Raw genomic sequence first — 18,682 nt, 5'->3', positions numbered from 1 at the left:
ATCAATTCAAGATGGATCAAAGACCTGGAAATCAGACCAGAGACTGTGAAGCTATTAGAGGAGGTAATAGGTTCAACACTCCAACATATAGGCACAGGTAGTAACTTCCTCAACAAGACCTCTAAAGCGCAGGAAATTAAAACAAGAATTAACAAGTGGAATGGCATCAAACTAAAAAGTTTCTGCTCATCAAAGGAAACCATCAAGAATCTAAAGAGAAAGCCTAAATAATGGGAGAAGATCTTTACCAGCCACCATTCTGATAGAGGGCTAAAATCCAGAATATATAAAGAACTCAAAAGACTCTACACTAACAAAACAAACAACCCAATTAAGAAATGGGCAACTGAATTGAACAGACACTTCACAAAAGAAGAAATACAAATGGGCAATAGATTTTAAAAAAAATGTTCAACATCATTAGCCATCAGGGAGATGCAAATCAAAACTATGCTGAGATTCCATCTAACCCCAATCAGAGTACCAAGCATCAAGAAATCAAATAACAGCCGGGCGTGGTGGCGCACGCTTGTAATCCCCGTGCTTGGGAGGTTGAGACAGGAGGATCGCATGGGTTCAAAGCCAGCCTCAGCCACTTAGTGAGGCTTTCAGCAACTTAGTGAGACCCTGTTTCCAAATAAAATATTAAAAAAAAGGTCTGGGAGTATAGCCCGGAGGTAGAAAGCCTCTGGGTTCTACCTCCAGTACCACCAAAAAATATATAGTAAAAGAAATCAAATAACAACAAATGCTAGTGAGGATGTGGGGAAAGAGGAACTCTTTTACACTGTTGGTGGGAGTGCAAACTAGTTCAGCTGCTATGGATATCAGTGTAGAGATTCCTTAGAAAACTGGAAATAGATCCACCATATGGTCCGGCTATACCTCTCCTGGGTATCTTTCCAAAGGGGTTGAAATCAGAGAACTACAGTAACATATGCATACCCATGTTCATAGCAGCACAATTTTCAAGTAGCCAAAATAGGAAACCAACCTAGGTCTCCATCAACAGATGAATTGATTTCAAATTTATGGGAAATGTACACAATAGAATTCTACTCAGCAATAAAGAAGAACAAAATTATGTCATTCACAAGAAGACGGAAAAACCTGGAGAACGTTATGTAAAGTGAGATTAACCAAGCACAGAAAGAGAAGGGACATATGTTTTCTCTAATATGCTCAAGCTAGGGAGTATTAGGGATACCAGAGGGACTCCAGATAATGGAGGGGAAACCTTAGCAAACCCAGAAAGGAGAGGTAGGTGAGAAAGAAGGCCAAGGTTAATTAATGGAAAAGCTACATTCAAATGTGTGTATACATGTGAATATAACATTGTTAACCTGGAAAGGGAGAGGGGGAGAGAAGAAGGAGGGAGGAAAGGAGAAATGATGAAAGAAGCATTCAAATAATGCTATGCTCATGTATGAAAGTGTCGCTATTAATCTCATGAATATGTATCAGGAAGGAGTGGGTGGGATGTGGAGGAAAACACACGGAGTACTGTGTGCACGTGTGTCTGTATCACTTCAAAACTCACTACAACTGCAATGCACCAATAAGATTAAAAATAGGAGTAGAAATTCCCTCAATATAAAAAGATCTATTTAAAAAACACAGAAAACTGTGATCTTCGTTCACTCTTTTTTTTTATTTTGCCAGTTCTATTCCAGGGTCTCTGGTCCGTGGCTTAATTCATCGACTCCCCAAATTTTCACAGCCGTTTATAAAGCACAGATGATAATGTATTTACAAAAACTCATGATACAGTCATGTACCATGATGCCCTGAGCTCCAAGTGGCTATGATCCCTAGAAGAGGAGGAGGGCGGAGGTCAGGTTCATCCACGGGACCCTGACAAACCACGGCCTTCCAAGTTACATGGCTGGGTACCCAAGCACTTCCTGTCCTCGTTAGCAGGCTGATTCTAGATGAACCAGAACCCTGCACAGGCTGGGGCCCTGGGGGAATGAAATTAGAGATATGGGACCAACTCCTCCCAAGAAAAGCACCTCCACCCCCAAGACATCACTTCAGCACGATCCAGGACTCTCGTATTTGTGGTCGGTGACACCATGAAGCCCGCATGGATCTACTTATGTCTGGGACTCCTCATTTTTTCCATGAACTTCCGCACACTGTCAGCTGAAATACTTCCCAAACCTCTCACAAAAAAACTATGTGAAAGTGGACATCTTGGAGGTAAATAAAATGAGGAGGAACCCAGAGAAAATTGTGAAGGAAAAAGGCTGTCTGGGTGGGGTTGGTGCCGTAACCAGGATCCAGCCGGCATTTTATCTAAAACCATAGGCTCCCAGGGTACTGATTACACTGAGTTCCCAGAAAGCAGAGTCCACTTCAGTTTTTAGGAAGAGCTTTCAGTACAAAAGGAGTAGAGATTGTGAAAATCAGAATTTCTTTGTTAGGATTGTCTATGTTTATTATAGGAGGTTCAGTTCTATTCAACACATATGTATAGGACACTGTGACACTTCACAGACACAGAGAGGTGGAGGCCATCCTTTATATGCTTAGAGCACTCCGATTCTGGCTGGTTGGTTGGCTAGTTGGTTGGTTTTGGTGCTGGGATTGAACCTAGAAGCATTCTACTTCCCAGCTACACCTCCAGTTCTTCTTTTTTTTTTAAACAGCATCCTGCTAGGTTGCTAAGAGTCTTGCTACATTGCTGAGGCTGTCCTCAAGCCTGCAATCCTCCTGTCTCAGTCTCCCAAATATTGATAGGACAGTCATACGCCACCACACCCAGCTTTAATTTGCTCTTGATTCAAAATATAAAGGGCATGAATGAAACACTCAGGGGGAAAGGGGGAAATTCCAGCTGTGGATAAGGACTGTCGCTGGACTTCAAGACCAACACTAACTCCTTCTTTATCTCCAACATGGTCCTCCGGCTCCTGCTCTAACCGCCTGCCTCCACGCCTCAGTAAAACCAGGTGAGTCTGGATGGGCAGACAAAGGGGAGCAGAGAGAGAGAGAGGACACAGACTCGGGCCTCTGGAGGGGAGTCCTTCCAGATTGGGCGCTGTAGGCAGCTCCTGCCCAAGTGAGGTCGGTCAAAAGTGGTTCTATGCCTGCGTTTGCAGAGATTCTGGTGGTGAGGAGACAGAGGGGGCTAAAAGTAAGGGGTATAAATGGTGGTCTTAATGAGAGCAGGTGAAGTGTTTGCTCAGAGTGACACAGGAGTATATGGAGAGTCAGGAAATGGGGTATATTTAACACAAGGGAAGGGTACCGGGAGAGATGGAGGATGCTTCCAGATCTTTCTAGCTGTCGGCTCTGAGGTAAGAGCTACCTTATTATCGCCCTTCCCCAACTATTTCTCAACACCACCGATGCAGGCTAGTGTCCAGACTCATCGCCCTGTGTCACGTATCCAGTGACGCTCATGCCGAAGGGACGATAGCTTACTATCCAGTGATGAGATCAGGCAGATTCACACGGGTGCATGACTTCACTGGTCTGAACCTATGATGGAAACGCATGCCCATGGGATCGTAGAGAACCCAAGCCCAGGGGTGGTGGCACACCAGTGAAATTCCTGTACTTAAGAGGCTAAGACAAGAAATGTAAGGTTTGAGGTCAGCCTCAGTAGTGTTTCAAGACTCTCAACAAACTAGTGAAGCTCTGTTTTAAAACAAAAACTCGGCCTGGCATGGTGGCACATGCTTGTAATCCCAGGTACTTAGGAGGCTGAAAAAGAAGGATCATAAGTTCGCGGCCAGCCTCAGCTACTTAGTGAGGCCCTTAGCAACTTAGGGAGACCCCATTTCAAAATGAAGAATAAAAAAATCAGGCTAAGGGTGTAGCTCACAGGTAGAATGTTCCTAGGTTCAATACCCAGCACCACAAAAAATAATAATTAAAAAGAGGGCTGGGGTTGTAACTCAAAAGGAAAATGCCTGTTTTCAATCCAAAAGAAAAAGAAAGGAAAGAAGAAATAAAGAGAGGAAGGAAGGAAGGGGATTAGAGGGGAGAAGAAAGGCGGGAGGGAAAGATGAAGGGGAAATGCCTGACTTTGGAATTTTCTTACACAGAATACTGTAACTACCCTGTATTAAAGGGCAACTGCAAGTCAGTGTTCATCAGATATTACTACAACACTATCACATTTGTCTGCGAACCCTTCATCTTCTCTGGCTGTGCAGGCAACAGAAACAATTTTAAAACCAAAGGCCAGTGTGAGGAGTTCTGTGTTACTAACCTGTAAGTCTCTTGTTACCTCAATCTACCCTTAATGGTTGGTTTGTCTGTCTTCCGGAAAAAGCAAGAGAAAGCCAAGGGAAATTACCAAAAGAGCAAGAAATTATACCTGGTTAGGGATATATACTGGAGGCATCAATTTCGGTGGTGCATGCCATTTGGTCTAGACACACTCTTTTTGTTTTGTTTTCTTTCTTTTCTTTTTTTTTTTTTTTTTAGGTGGTACTGGGGGTGGAACCCAGAGGCTTTCTACCTCTGGGCTATACACCCAGATCATATATATATATATATATATATATATATATATATATTTTTTTTTTTTTTGAAACAGGGTCTCACTAAGTTGCTGAGAGCCTCACTAAGTAGCTGAGGCTGGCTTCAAACCTGTGCGATCCTCCTGTCTCAGCCTCCCAAGCGCGGGGATTACAAGCATGCGCCACCACGCCCGGCTTCTTTTCTCTTTTTTTTAATTTTAATGGTGCTGGGAATTGAACCCAGGGAAATTCTACCTCTAAGCTAAACCCCCAGTTCTATTTTACTTAAGCTAAACCCCCAGTTCTATTTTACTTTTAGTTTGAAACGGGGTCTCGCTAGTTTGATAAGTCTAATTGCTGAGGCTGTCCTCGAACCTGCAAATCCTCCTGTCTCAGCCTCCCAAGTACTGACATTATAAACATGGGCCACCACGTCCGGCTCCAGCAACACTCTTTTGAAACCAGGAAAAATGAAGCTCAGAGATCTAATGGTTTGTTGAAGCTCTTCAGAAGAAGGACATGGATCCAGAGATCCTAACTGTCCACCCAGGATCTCAGTACTACCATGATGGACTTGGGCTTTTGAGATCCTGTCCAATACTCTCTTTTATCACTGTTCAAAGAAAAGCTGTGAGAGAGGAGGGGAAGGTGCCGACCATTGCTCCCTATCTATAATGAATGGAGCAGGGCGACGCGGCCCAGGCCTGTAATCCCAGTACACGGGAGGCTGACACAGGAGGATCACAGGTTCCAGGCCAGCCTCAGCATCTTCGTGAGACCCTGGTTCAAACAAAAAAGAAAAGAGCTGGGGATGTAGCTCAGAGGTAGAATGCCCCTGGGCTCACTCCCCAGTACCAAATACACAGATACACAGCGGATAAACAAGGGTCTCACACTCAAGAGCAAGGACATTTTATCAACGTGCACATCCTCAGAGTCTAGCACTATATTTTATTATTCATGGCGTATAAATAGGTGTGTGGATTAGGAGAGGGTGTCAGTAATAAAGACAACTGTGAATTCTGTCGATAAACTGAGCATTCCTTGACTGGGTCCTTAGCCATACCCCTGACCACAATAACCACAAAACTTATTTATTTATAAACAGAGACAAAAATAAATGGTGAACTGACTTGCATGACAGAAGGCTGAAGCCTGGAAAGAAAATATGAAAAACGTCTACAGTGATTCCAAGTAAATAAACTGAACATGGCTGGAAGATTTTTGAATTCAGATTTCTTGCCAATTTCCTATACCACGTTTGTCGTGTGTGTGTGTGTGTGTGTGTGTTTGTGTGTGTGTGTGTGTGTGCACGCGCACTTTAACTGGTGCATTACAGTCTCACATCATAATGTTTTCACACTGACAGCAACATCCATGCACACCACACTTGGGGAACGTACAGAATTTTAATGGAACATTTCTGTGTATCAGCCCTGGTACCCCTTCCTTCACGAACGGGTGCCTCCAACGTACACCACTCCGGACCTCTCTGCAGGCACGCCTGTCCATCAGCAACTCCTGACCTGGGAATATGCCTGCAACCTGGAAAAACCTTGGGAATTAGCACAAAGATTATGGAAGCAACCATCCATATTCTCTATCTCAGGAACTACTCCAGTGCAGAAAAAGGAAGACAAAGGAAAAATACAGTTCTAGTAGCGTCTAGATCAAAGTCTAGGATCTCAGAACAGGCCCTGTCTAAAGAATTCTTTGCTCTAGGGCCTGACATCCTCGGGTATCATTTACCTGGGGTCCATTCATGGATTCTGCAGATTGTCCTTTTTCTGCTTATTGTGAAACAAATAGGTCTGGGAGTGTAGCCCGGAGGTAGAGAAGGGCTTCCAGGAACCCCAGTACCACCAAAAAAAGAAAAAGAAAAGAAAAGAACTACATTCTAATCCTAAGAATCACTGTAAGTAAAAGGTTCACTGGAGACAAGGAATTGGTGGCCCATGTCCTTCTAGCCTTGAGATTCCAGGTTACTTCTGAGCACGTGAGAAATTGTCCAAGTTCCATCTAAATGGATCCTAAATTTGCCTCTAAGAAAAAGGTATGCCTATTCTCTCTGTGGCACTGAAGGAAGATTTTCACAAGTACTGACAAAAACTCGAAACAGAGCACAGAGCCATATGGAGATCATAGGTCTTTGTATAAAACCATACACCGAGCCTGCCACGGTGGCGCATGCTTGTAATCCCAGCATTTGGGAGGCTGAGACCAGAGGATCATGGCTCCTGGACAGCCTCAGCTACTTAGTGAGACCCTTTGCAGCTCAGTGAGACCCAGTTTCAAAATAAAGAATAAAAAATAGGGTGTTGGATATAGTTCAGAAGTAGAATACCCCTGGATTCCACCCCCAGTACCGCAAAAAAAAAAAAAAAAGTAATAGTATAAGTTTGCTGAACGGGTTGGCACACGCTTGTAATCCCAGTACTTGGGAGGCTGAGACAGGAGGATCACAGAGGTTCGAAACCAGACTCAGCTACTTAGTGAGACTCTCAGCAACTTAGTGAGACCTTATTTCCAAATAAAATATAAAAAATAGGTCTGAAAGTGTATCCCAGGGGTAGAAGGCCCCTGGATTCCATCCCCAGTCACACACACACACACACACACACACACACACACACACACACACACACACTGAAGGACTGACACAGGATGGGGATACACAAGAAACCCAGGAAGGTTCATGTGAAATTCAAGTGATATATTTCAAGGAGACAAATTACTAATTAACGAGGAACAAAGGTAAAAAGATACTCTCTTAGGGTACATACCAAAGCCAGGTGAAAAGATTTCTAACTTTGTTCTCTTCCCAAGTCATATCTGATCACTGGAGAAACTTTGTAAAGGAAAAACTCCAGTAAATATGACAGAGAAATTAGAAGTGGCTTAAGAATAATTCCGGTTTCTTGTCCCAAGAACTTCAAAGAGAAAAGATTTTGTGGAGCAGAACTTGGAATGTCCAGCTATCACTCAAGGGATCTCAAAGCCTTTTGCTCTTCTACCTGGGTGAGGAGCAGTGTCGCGAGGTGACCTACAGAGACACACCAAAGTGCCAAACAGGTCGCTTATTTACCAGACAGCCAGAGGGAGCAGTAACCACTGTACTGCCGCCTTTTATACCGGAAAGCCGGGGCAAGCAGCAATTCCGAAAACGCTGCCGCCCTCAACATCAGTCTTAACAGCCTTTTATACCCCCTGATTACAGAGTTGGGGGTGCGGAAAAATCAGGTTTTCATGGTTATAAAATCATTACATCACTTGGCAGATGCCAGGTGTTCATTCAGGACAGACTTCATATCTTACTCAGAGGCTATCTTGTGACCAAGACAGCATCCTGACGCTATGCAGCAGTGAAGCAGATTCCAGAGGAGATAGTCGCAGTTAAAATCCCTTTACATATTCAGGTTAAGTTGCAGGAAGCCTTTGCCTAAGGCTTCTGCCTAAAAGGGACATCCCACTTCAGCAAGTTTGGAAAGAAGAAAGAAATCCCACCATCACCGTAGACTCGGATCTCCTTCACATCCAACCCTTCTAGCTCCTGGAGCGGAATAAACAGATTAGGAGAAACCCTCTAAGACCCATGCCTGGCCCTGGCATTGTCTGATAGGTCACTCCTTCTTTGCCATTTCCACATCTGGGGCCTGACACCAGTCATCCCACCAGTCTCCTGGTCAAGCTCATTCCTGATCTGATTACTCTCAGATCTCCTCAATTCTCTCCTCTTTTCCCAGAACAATGGTTCGCAAATGGCATTTCTCACATCAGGCCCCTGATCTAGGAGGTGAAGTGTCTGTGCTTAAAAATCTTTATTGCAGCCATGTCTTAGTATTAAAAATCTTTATTGCAGCCATGTCTTATCTGCTCCTTGTTACCACGGTTTCCCACCCCACACCCTTCTCTTGAGTTCTCCTGGGGACCATGGCTCACAAAAGTGGAAAGTGGCCTAAAAGATCACCTAGCTCCACCCTGAGCTATTCGGCACCTTGGAACTGAAGATCTAAAATGTGAGGTGACGCGTCGGGTCACGGGGGATCTGACCGTTTCATTTCCTGCTCCGCCCTTCAGCCAGGGGATCGCTTTCATGCACAACGCCACCTCCCTGCTTGTCATTGAGGCCACACATTTAAGCACCTACTATGCACCAGACTCCATATAAGGCCCGGGAAGAGGTGATGAGAAAGGGGACCTGGCCCCGTGCTCGTGGAATTAACACTCTGAGAGAAACAGACCTTACTCTGAAACCACTCAAGTATTTATGACAAGCCGAGATTCCTGATCTCTAAGAAAGAACACCGGTTGTTGTTAGCAGGTAGAAGACAGGAAGTTAGGCTGTCCTCAGGTCCAGGAAGTACTTTCTGGAGGAAGTGATATCTGATTTGACTTCTTAAACATAAGTAGAAAAAAACGTGAACAATATTCTCACCAGAAGGAACAGTGTATGCAAAGCTCGAGGCAGAAAAGAGCATGACATTTTCAAAGAACTGACATGTACCCCATAAACTGCGTGGAGGCACAGCAGAGGTCAGCAGGCTCCCAACCATGAACGTTTTGGCATGTAATGATGGATAAGAACAGAAGGTTTGGCGGAGAGTAATATTTTGTTGTTGTTGTTGTTGTTGTGCTGGGGATTGAACCCAGGGACTTTTCTACCTCTGGGCTACACTCCCGGACCTATTTTCTATTTTATTTGGAAACAGGGTCTCACTGAGTTGCTGAGAGCCTCACTAAGTAGCTGAGGCAGGCTTCGAACCTGTGCGATCCTCCTGTCTCAGCCTCCCAAGCGCTGGGATTATAAGCATGAACCACCAGGCCCGGTGGAGAGTAATATTTTTGAGACCATTCAGGGAAGTCAGGGCCTAATAATGGCTAAATAGCTGTACCAAAAGGACTGTAACACAGAGAGAAATTACGGTATCTCAACAAAACATAAACTAATGCATAAAAAAGGATGATAAATACAATATCTTGCATCTGCAGTGACCAAGAAAGCCGAGCAATCACAGTGAAATGGGAAGGAAATCGTCTGTAGAAAGTTTGTGGATTTATACCCTGAAATGATTGACTTTCAGTGTGAACTGCTGAGCCCCAGGATGCCCAGAAATCTCCTGAAATATTATTTTGGGGTATTGCAACCATTTCTCAAGACCCTTCAATCAGCCAGCCAGTCAGGCTAGCCCACGCCTTTAATCCCGGTACTTGGAAGGGGGACACAAGATTGCAGGTTTGAGGCCAGCCTCTGCAACTTAGAAGCTGTTTCAAATTAAAAATATATATATAATATAGGAGCCGGGCGTGGTGGCGCACACTTGTAATCCTCCCGCTTGGGAGGCAGAGACAGGAGGATGCCGCAGTTTCAAAGCCAGCCGCGCTGGCTTAGAGACCCTGTTTCCAAATAAAAATATGTAAAAAAAAAAAAAATAGGTCTGGGAGTGAAGCCCGAAGGTAAAAGGGTTTCCAGGAACTCCAGTACCATAATAATAATAATAATAATAATAATAATAATAATAATAATAATAGATGGAGGAAGGTAGAGTTGAAAGGTAGAACACCCCTGGGATTGGTAGTCAGGCCAGCAAACGCGCCATGAGCGCGCACACACACACACACACACACAGTCTATTAGTTTTTCACCAGACAGAGCAGAAAATGAAAAGCAAATGATAAAGGCCTGGACGGCAGTTAATGGCCCCTCTTGCTTTCCGCTTTGCAGCTCTTCCGTCTCAGGTTTTGTGCTCTGTGGCTTCCACTGCAATGGAACACCTGGCTCTCTCCCCCAGGAGACATCCAGCACAGCGCCCCCCTCCCACACTGACACGTGACCTCAAGCGGCACCTGATGCAGAGCGTCCCCGTGGCCAGTGTCCTGGGAGGCGCGGGTGGCCTCGCGTAGACCGGGCGCTCTCCGCTCCTCTCCTCCTGGGTCAGCCTTCTCCCTGGACGCTGGGCCCAGAAATGTTGACTCTGTTGGAACCACAGAGCAAAAAGCCATAGAGCTCCTCCAGACTCCTTCCCAACCAATCCAACAACGCCCAGCTGAATAAATATCAAGAACTTGGCTTCTATTTTTTCTAAATATACTTTTATTAAACCAGATGTGGTGGGGCACGCTTGTCATCCCAGCATTCGGGAGGATGAGACCGGAGGATTGTGGTTCATGGACAGCCTCAGCTACTTAGTGAGACTATCCTTAACTTAATGAGACCCTGTCTCTAAATAAAGAATAAAAAATAGGGCTGAGGGTATAGCTCGGAGGTAGAATGCCCCTGGGTTCCATCCCCGGTACCACAAAAAAAAATAATAATAATGGGGTTCAGAGTAATAGAAACATATATGCTCAGGACACTTGATGATCTCAAGGACTCTCTACCCCTCCCTGTGTATCTTATTAAGATTAGTGTGTGTATTCGCGCGTGCGTGTGTGTGTGTGCGAGCACATTTGTATATACATACATACATACATACATACATACATACATACATACATACAGCATTATTTGAACTGTTTTCTTCATTAATTCTCCTTTATTCCCCTCCCCAAATTTCTTTATTTTGCAATACTGGGGATAGAACCCAGGGGCATCTACCTCCGAGCTATACCCCCAGCCCTATTTTTTATTCTTTATTTGGAAACAGAGTCTCACTGAGTTGCAAAGGGCCTCACTAAGTAGCTGAGGCTGTCCTCGAACCGCGATCCTCCAGTCTCAGCCTCCCAAGTACTGGGATTACAAGCGTGCGCCACCATGCCCGGGGCCCTCCCCAAATTTCTTCCCCTATTCTACTGGTATTAATCCTCCTTTATCTAAAGTCCGTTTTGGAATCCCTGCACTTGGGAGGCTGAGACAGGAGGATCGTACAGGTTCAAAGCCAGCCTCGGCTGCTTAGTGAGACCCTGTTTCCAAATAAAATATAAAATAGGTCTGGGAGTGTAGCCCGGAGGTAGAAAGCCCCTGGGTTCCACCCCTAGTACCACCAAAAACTAAAATGAAATTTAAAAAATAAAAAAATAAAAATAGGGCTGGGTGTAATGCCTTTTAATTCAATCACCAGTGTCACAAAATATAGAATACATATACATATATATTTAGCAACATATAAAAAGATTACATACAGCCAGGCATGGTGGCACATGCTTCCAATTCCAGCATCTGGGAGGCTGAGAACAGAGGATCACAGTTAGCAGCCTCATCTACTTAACGAAGACCTTTGCAACTCAATGAGATCCTGTTTCAAAAATAAAGAGACTAAAAAATAGGGCTGGGGGTGTAGCTCAGAGGTACAATGCCCCTGGATTCCATCCCCAGTAAAACAAAACAAAACAAAAAGATTATACACCATGAATCCATCCAATGAAATTTATTTCCAGAATGCAAGTTTATTTCAATATGCAGAAATCAATGCCATATACCACATTAATAAACAATATAAACAACATCATCAGGACAATAGACAGAGAAAAAAACCTTTGAAAAATCTATCACCTTTTCATGATGAAAATACTCAATTAGGGTCGTGTGTTTTCTCTCATATGTAGAAGCTACAGAGAAAATAAGAAGCTAAAGGTATTTCAGAAATATGAGGAGAGAGCCGGGCGTGGTGGCTCAGGCTTGTAATCCCAGTACATGGGAGGCTGAGACAGGAGGATTGTGGTTCGCGGCCAGCCTCAGCTACTTAGTTAGGCTCTCTGCAACTTAGTGAGACCTTGTTTCAAAACAGAAGGATAAAAAATAGGGTTGGGTCCCCCCGCTTGGGAAGCTGAGACAGGAGGATCGCAGAGGTTCGAAGCCAGCCTCACCTACTTAGTGAGGCTCTCAGCAACTCAGTGAGACCCTGTTTCCAAATAAAAATATATAAAAATAGGTCTGGGAGTATAGCCCGGAGGTAGAAAGCTCCTGGGTTCCACTCCCAGTACCACCCCCCCCCCCAAAAAAAAATATATATATATATACACGCACACACATATATATAACCATATATATATAACCATATATATATATATATATATGGTTAGGGGTGTAACTCAGTGGTAGAATGCCCCTGGGTTCCATCCCCAGTACTGCAAAAAGGAAGTAAAAGAGGAAAGAGGAAGGAAGGAAGGGAGGAAGGGAGAGAGAGAAGAGGTTAAAACTGTTAGAATAGTGGAAGGGACAGGGGCAGAGAAGGAGGGGGAAAAGGAGAATTGTTAAAGAAACAGTTCAAATAATGCTATGCCCATATATAAAAGTGTAGCTATCTATACTAAAAGTGTAATACCTCCAGTAATACACACACACACACACACACACACACTACAATATACAATCACAATACACCAATAAAAGTGATAAAAATAGGAATAGAAGGGGATTTCCTCAATCTCACAAAAGGACATTTATGGGGGAAAAAAAACCCATGATCTTCATTCTACTCTTTTTTATTTTGCCAGTTCTGTTCCAGGGTCTCTGGTCCATGGCTTAATTCATTGACTCCCCAAGTTTTCACATCCGCTTATAAAACACAGATAATAATGTATTTACAACAATTCATGGTAAAGATATTGATGCCCTGAGCTCCAAATGGCCATTATCCCTAGAGGAGGGGGAGGGCGGAGGTCAGGTTCATCCACGGGACCCTGACAAACCACGGCCTTCCAAGTTACATGGCTGGGTACCCAAGCACTTCCTGTCCTCGTTAGCAGGCTGATTCTAGATGAACCAGAACCCTGCACAGGCTGGGGCCCTGGGGGAATGAAATTAGAGATATGGGACCAACTCCTCCCAAGAAAAGCACCTCCACCCCCAAGACATCACTTCAGCACGATCCAGGACTCTCATATTTGTGGTCGGTGACACCATGAAGCCCGCATGGATCTACTTATGTCTGGGACTCCTCATTTTTCTCATGAACCACCACACAGTGTCATTTAATTTAATTCCTGAAAATGTCAAAAAAGAGTTGTGTGAGAGCGGACATCTTGGAGGTTAGTTAAAACGAGAAGGAAACCAGAGGAAATTGTAAAAGAAAGGGGGTTGCAGGCTGTCTGGGTGGGGTTGGTGCCGTAACCAGGATCCAGTCGGCATTTTATCTAAAACCATAGGCTCCAGGGTACTGATTACACTGAGTTTCCTCTAGGCATCAAAGAAGGAGGAAGACAGAAAGCAGAAAATGCTTCTGTTTTTACCAAGAGCTTTCATTACAAAAAATAGTAGGGATTGTGAAAATTGGATTGAGGTCAAAAGTATCCGAGAAATTTCATTGTTGGCAAGATGTCTGTGTGTTTGTTTGTTTGTGTGTGTGTTTGTTTGTTTGTTTGTTTTTTACATGAGTCTCAATTCTATTCAACACATCTGTATCTCTGTGTTGATAACCACTGTGTGATAGTCCATGGATACAGAGAGGCAGAGGCCATCATTTGCACGCTTAGGGCACTCCCATTCTGGCCGTATGAAACACTCAGGGTGAAAGGGGGAAATTCCAGCTGTGGATAAGGACTGTCGCTGGACTTCAAGACCAACACTAACTCCTTCTTTATCTCCAACATGGTCCTCCTGCTCCTGCTCTAACCGCCTGCCTCCACGCCTCAGTAAAACCAGGTGAGTCTGGATGGGCAGACAAAGGGGAGCAGAGAGAGAGAGGACACAGACTCGGGCCTCTGGAGGGGAGTCCTTCCAGACTGGGTGCTGTAGGCAGCTCCTGCCCAAGTGAGGTCGGTCAAAAGTGGTTCTATGCCTGCGTTTGCAGAGATTCTGGTGGTGAGGAGACAGAGGGGGCTAAAAGTAAGGGGTATAAATGGTGGTCTTCATGAGAGCAGGTGAAGTGTTTGCTCAGAGTGACACAGGGAGTATATGGAGAGTCAGGAAATGGGGTATATTTAACACAAGGGAAGGGTACCGGGAGAGATGGAGGATGCTTCCAGATCTTTCTAGCTGTCGGCTCTGAGGTAAGAGCTACCTTATTATCGCCCTTCCCCAACTATTTCTCAACACCACCGATGCAGGCTAGTGTCCAGACTCATTGCCCTGTGTCACGTATACAGTGACGCTCATGCCGAAGGGATGATAGCTTACTATCCAGGGATGATATCAGGCAGATTTACGTGGGTGCATGACTTCACTGGTCTGAGCCTATGATGGAAACGCATACCCATGGAGTCATAAAGAAAACCTGACTCTGGGATTCTCTTGCACAGAATTTTGCAACTATCCTCCAAAGCAAGGCAAGTGCCGTATTTTTCTTACAAGATTTTACTACAACACCATGACCCATCTCTGCGAACCCTTCATCTTCTCTGGCTGTTACGGCAACAGAAACAACTTTAAAACTAAAAGGATTTGTGAAGAGCACTGTTTTCATCAACAGTAAGTTTCTGGGTACCTCGTTCTACCCTGACTGATATGAATCTTAGAAATCATGCTTTCTTTTTGTTTGTTTTTGTTGTTTTTGCAGTCCTGGGAATAGAACCAAAGGGAATTCTACATCCGAGCTACACCTTCAGCCCTATTTTTTTTTAATTCTTTATTTTGTTTTTGTTTTTGGGGGGTTGTTTTGTTTGGTTTGGTTTGGTGGTACTGGGGTTCCTGGAAGCCCTTCTACCTCCGGGCTACACTCCCAGACCTATTTTTTTTATACTTTTTTATTTGGAAACAGGGTCTCCTAAGCCAGCGCACGTGGCTGGCTTCAAACCTGCGCGATCCTTCTGTCTCCGCCTCCCAAGCGCAGGGATTACAAGCGTGCGCCACCACGCCTGGCTAATTCTTTATTTTAAAAGAGGGCCTCACTAAGTACCTAAGGCTGTCCGCAAACCGGGTCCTCCCATTTTAGCCTCCCGAATGCTGGTATTACAAGCGTGTGCCACCACTCCCAGGTTTTCTTTTTGTTTTCAGAAAAAAAGCATCTGAGAGGCTAGGGGAAATGGGCAAGGGCACAAAAAAATTACACGTGTTTGGGTATATGTCAGGGTCATAAGTTTCCGTGTTATACATCATTTGATTCACCAACACTCTCTTTTTTCTTATTTTTTAAATAGTGCTGGGAATTGAACCCAAGGGGCATTCTACCTCTGAGCTAAGCCCCCAGTCCTATTTTAGTTTTAGTTTGAAACAGGATTCTGCTAGGTTGATGAGAGTCTCACTACTTGCTGAGGCTGTCCTCGAACCAGCTGAAGGAACCTGTCCCCCGACCAGGCCCGATGCCAGCAACACTCTTTTGAAACCAGGAAAAATGAAGCCCAGAGATCTCATGGTTTGTTGAAACTCTTCAGAAGAAGGACATGGATCCAGAGATCCTAACTGTCCACCCAGGATCTCAGTACTACCATGATGGACTTGGGCTTTTGAGATCCTGTCCAATACTCTCTTTTGTCACTGTTCAAAGAAAAGCTGTGAGAGAGGAGGGGAGGGTGCCGACCATTGCTCCCTATCTATAATGAATGGAGCAGGGCGACGCGGCCCAGGCCTGTAATCCCAGTACACGGGAGGCTGACACAGGAGGATCACAGGTTCCAGGCCAGCCTCAGCATCTTAGTGAGACCCTGGTTCAAACAAAAAAGAAAAGAGCTGGGGATGTAGCTCAGAGGTAGAATGCCCCTGGGCTCACTCCCCAGTACCAAATACACAGATACATAGTGGATAAACAAGGGTCTCACACTCAAGAGCAAGAACATTTTATCAACGTGCACATCCTCAGAGTCTAGCACTATATTTTATTATTCATGGCTTATAAATAGGTGTGTGGATTAGGAGAGGGTGTCAGTAATAAAGACAACTGTGAATTCTGTCGATAAACTGAGCATTCCTTGACTGGGTCCTTAGCCATACCCCTGACCACAATAACCACAAAACTTATTTATTTATAAACAGAGACAAAAATAAATGATGAACTGACTTGCATGAAAGAAGGCTGAAGCCTGGAAAGAAAATATGAAAAACGTTTACAGTGATTCCAAGTAAATAAACTGAACATGGCTGGAAGATTTTTGAATTCAGATTTCTTGCCAATTTCCTATACCACATTTGTCGTGTGTGTGTGTGTGTGTGTGTGTGTGTGTGTGTGTGTGTACGTGCACTTTAACTGGTGCATTACAGTCTCACATCATAATGTTTTCACACTGACAGCAACATCCATGCACACCACACTTGGGGAACGCACAGAATTTTAACGGAACATTTCTGTGTGTCAGCCCTGGTACCCCTTCCTTCACGAACGGGTGCCTCCAACGTACACCACTCCGGACCTCTCTGCAGGCACGCCTGTCCATCAGCAACTCCTGACCCGGGAATATGCCTGCAACTGGGAAAACCTTGGGAATTAGCACAAAGATTATGGAAGCAACCATCCATATTCTCTATCCCAGGAACTACTCCAGTGCAGAAAAAGGAAGACAAAGGAAAAATACAGTTCTAGTAGCGTCTAGATCAAAGTCTAGGATCTCAGAACATGCCCTGTCTAAAGAATTCTTTGCTCTAGGGCCTGACATCCTCGGGTATCATTTGCCTGGGGTCCATTCATGGATTCTGCAGATTGTCCTTTTTCTGCTTATTGTGAAACACAGTGTTATATAAGTAAGACTCATGTGCCGTTTCTTGGAGAGTTCTTTTAGAACTACATTCTAATCCTAAGAATCGCTGTAAGTTAAAGGTTCGCTGGAGACAAGGACTTGGTGGCACCTGTCCTTCTAGCCTTGAGATTCCAGGTTACCTCTGAGCATGTGAGTAACTGCCCAAGTTCCATCTCAATGGATCCTAAATTTGCCTCTAAGAAAAAGGAAGTCAGGTGTGGAGGCACAGGCTTGTAATTGCAGTACTTGAGAGGCTGAGACAGATAGATCGATCGCAGGTTCAAGGACAGCCTCAGCAAGTAGTGAGACTCATCAACCTAGCAAGACTCTGCTTCCAAATAAGAAATGAAATCAACTGGGGGTGTAGCTCAAAGGTAGAATGCCTCTGGGTTCAATCCCCGGTACCACACAAAAATAAAAATAAACGATGAAAGCGATATAAGACAAACATATGGTCTATATTCTACTAAATTTGAAAAAACTGAATCATTTCCTCTAAATCAGGAAGAAGACAAGGATGTCCACTCACAACACCCCTATTTTAATAGGGGAAAGTTTTCTAAATTTTAGCCAAAGCAAGTAGTCAAGGAAAGCTGGGTATAGTGGGCACACTTTTATTTTTTTTATTTTTATTTTTTTGGTGGTACTGGGGTTCCTGGAAGCCCTTCTACCTCCGGGCTACACTCCCAGACCTATTTTTACATTTTTATTTGGAAACAGGGTCTCCTAAGCCAGCGCGTGCGGCTGGCTTCGAACCTGCGCGATCCTCCTGTCTCTGCCTCCCAAGCGCGGGGATTACAAGCGTGCGCCACCACGCCCGGCTAGTGGGCACACTTTTAATCCCAGTACTTAGGAAGCTGAGAAAGAAGGAATCTCGGTTCAAGGACTGCCGCAGCTACTTAGTGAGGCCCTCTGCAACCTAGTGAAACCTTGTTTCAAAATAAAGAATTAAAAATAGGGCTGGAGGTATAGCTCGAAGGTGAAATGCCCCTGGGTTTCATCCCTATTTTCTTTTCTTTTTTTTTTTTTTTTGTACTAGGGGTGGAACCCAGGGGCTTTCTACCTCCAGGCTATACACCCAGACCTGTTTTATATTTATTTGGAAACAGGGTCTCACTAGGTTGCTGAGAGCCTCACTAAGTAGCTAAGGCTGGCTTCGAAACTGCGCGGTCCTCCTGTCTCAGCCTCCCAAGCACGGGGATTACAGGCGTGCGCCACCACGCCCAGCCATCCTTATTTTCTCAAAAGAAAAACATCGTCATCATCATGATCATTGTCATCATCAAGGGAAAGATGTAACGGTTATACATAGAAAAAGAAAACCAATCATGAATATTTGCAGATGTTATTATTCTATACTTAGGTGACACAAAAAACACCAAAAAACTTCTAAAGCTCTTAAATTCAACAATGTGGAAGGACACAAAATCGGCATACAAATATCAATACCTTTTCTGATATACCAATCATGGATCCTCTGAAAAAAAATCAGATAAACAGTTTCATTCACAGTAGCCTCCAAAAATGAAATACCTAGGATAAATCTAATCAAGGAGGTTGTTAGGGTTCGGATCTGATGTGGCCCCTCAAAAAGCTCAAAGCTCCTGTACTGAAGCCTCACCTCCAACACAGCAGGTCCAAAGGTAGGCTGTGGCCTCGAAGAC

The 18,682-nt window shown here is 44.4% G+C and overlaps 1 protein-coding gene across 1 annotated transcript in view; it reads right to left on the bottom strand.

Moving 5' to 3' along the window:
- Positions 1–3,360: 3,360 nt before the first annotated feature.
- WFDC3 (WAP four-disulfide core domain 3) overlaps positions 3,361–18,682 on the bottom strand; it is a gene marked incomplete at its 3' end in the record, with an annotated part of 42,119 nt that continues 26,797 nt past the window's right edge. Inside the window, exons 6-8 of the mRNA XM_080716497.1 lie at positions 10,320–10,447; positions 7,980–8,025; positions 3,361–3,428 (exon numbers count right to left, since the gene is read on the bottom strand). Coding sequence (XP_080572623.1) covers positions 3,361–3,428; positions 7,980–8,025; positions 10,320–10,447 — 242 coding nt within the window. The remainder of the gene's footprint in view (positions 3,429–7,979; positions 8,026–10,319; positions 10,448–18,682) is intronic.

The sequence above is a fragment of the Muscardinus avellanarius genome, assembly GCF_963383645.1.
Source record: "Muscardinus avellanarius genome assembly, chromosome: 19".
Classification (NCBI taxonomy): domain Eukaryota; kingdom Metazoa; phylum Chordata; class Mammalia; order Rodentia; family Gliridae; genus Muscardinus; species Muscardinus avellanarius.
The sequence above is the reverse complement of the archived record's forward strand: the minus strand, read 5'-3'. Positions and strand labels throughout refer to the sequence as shown.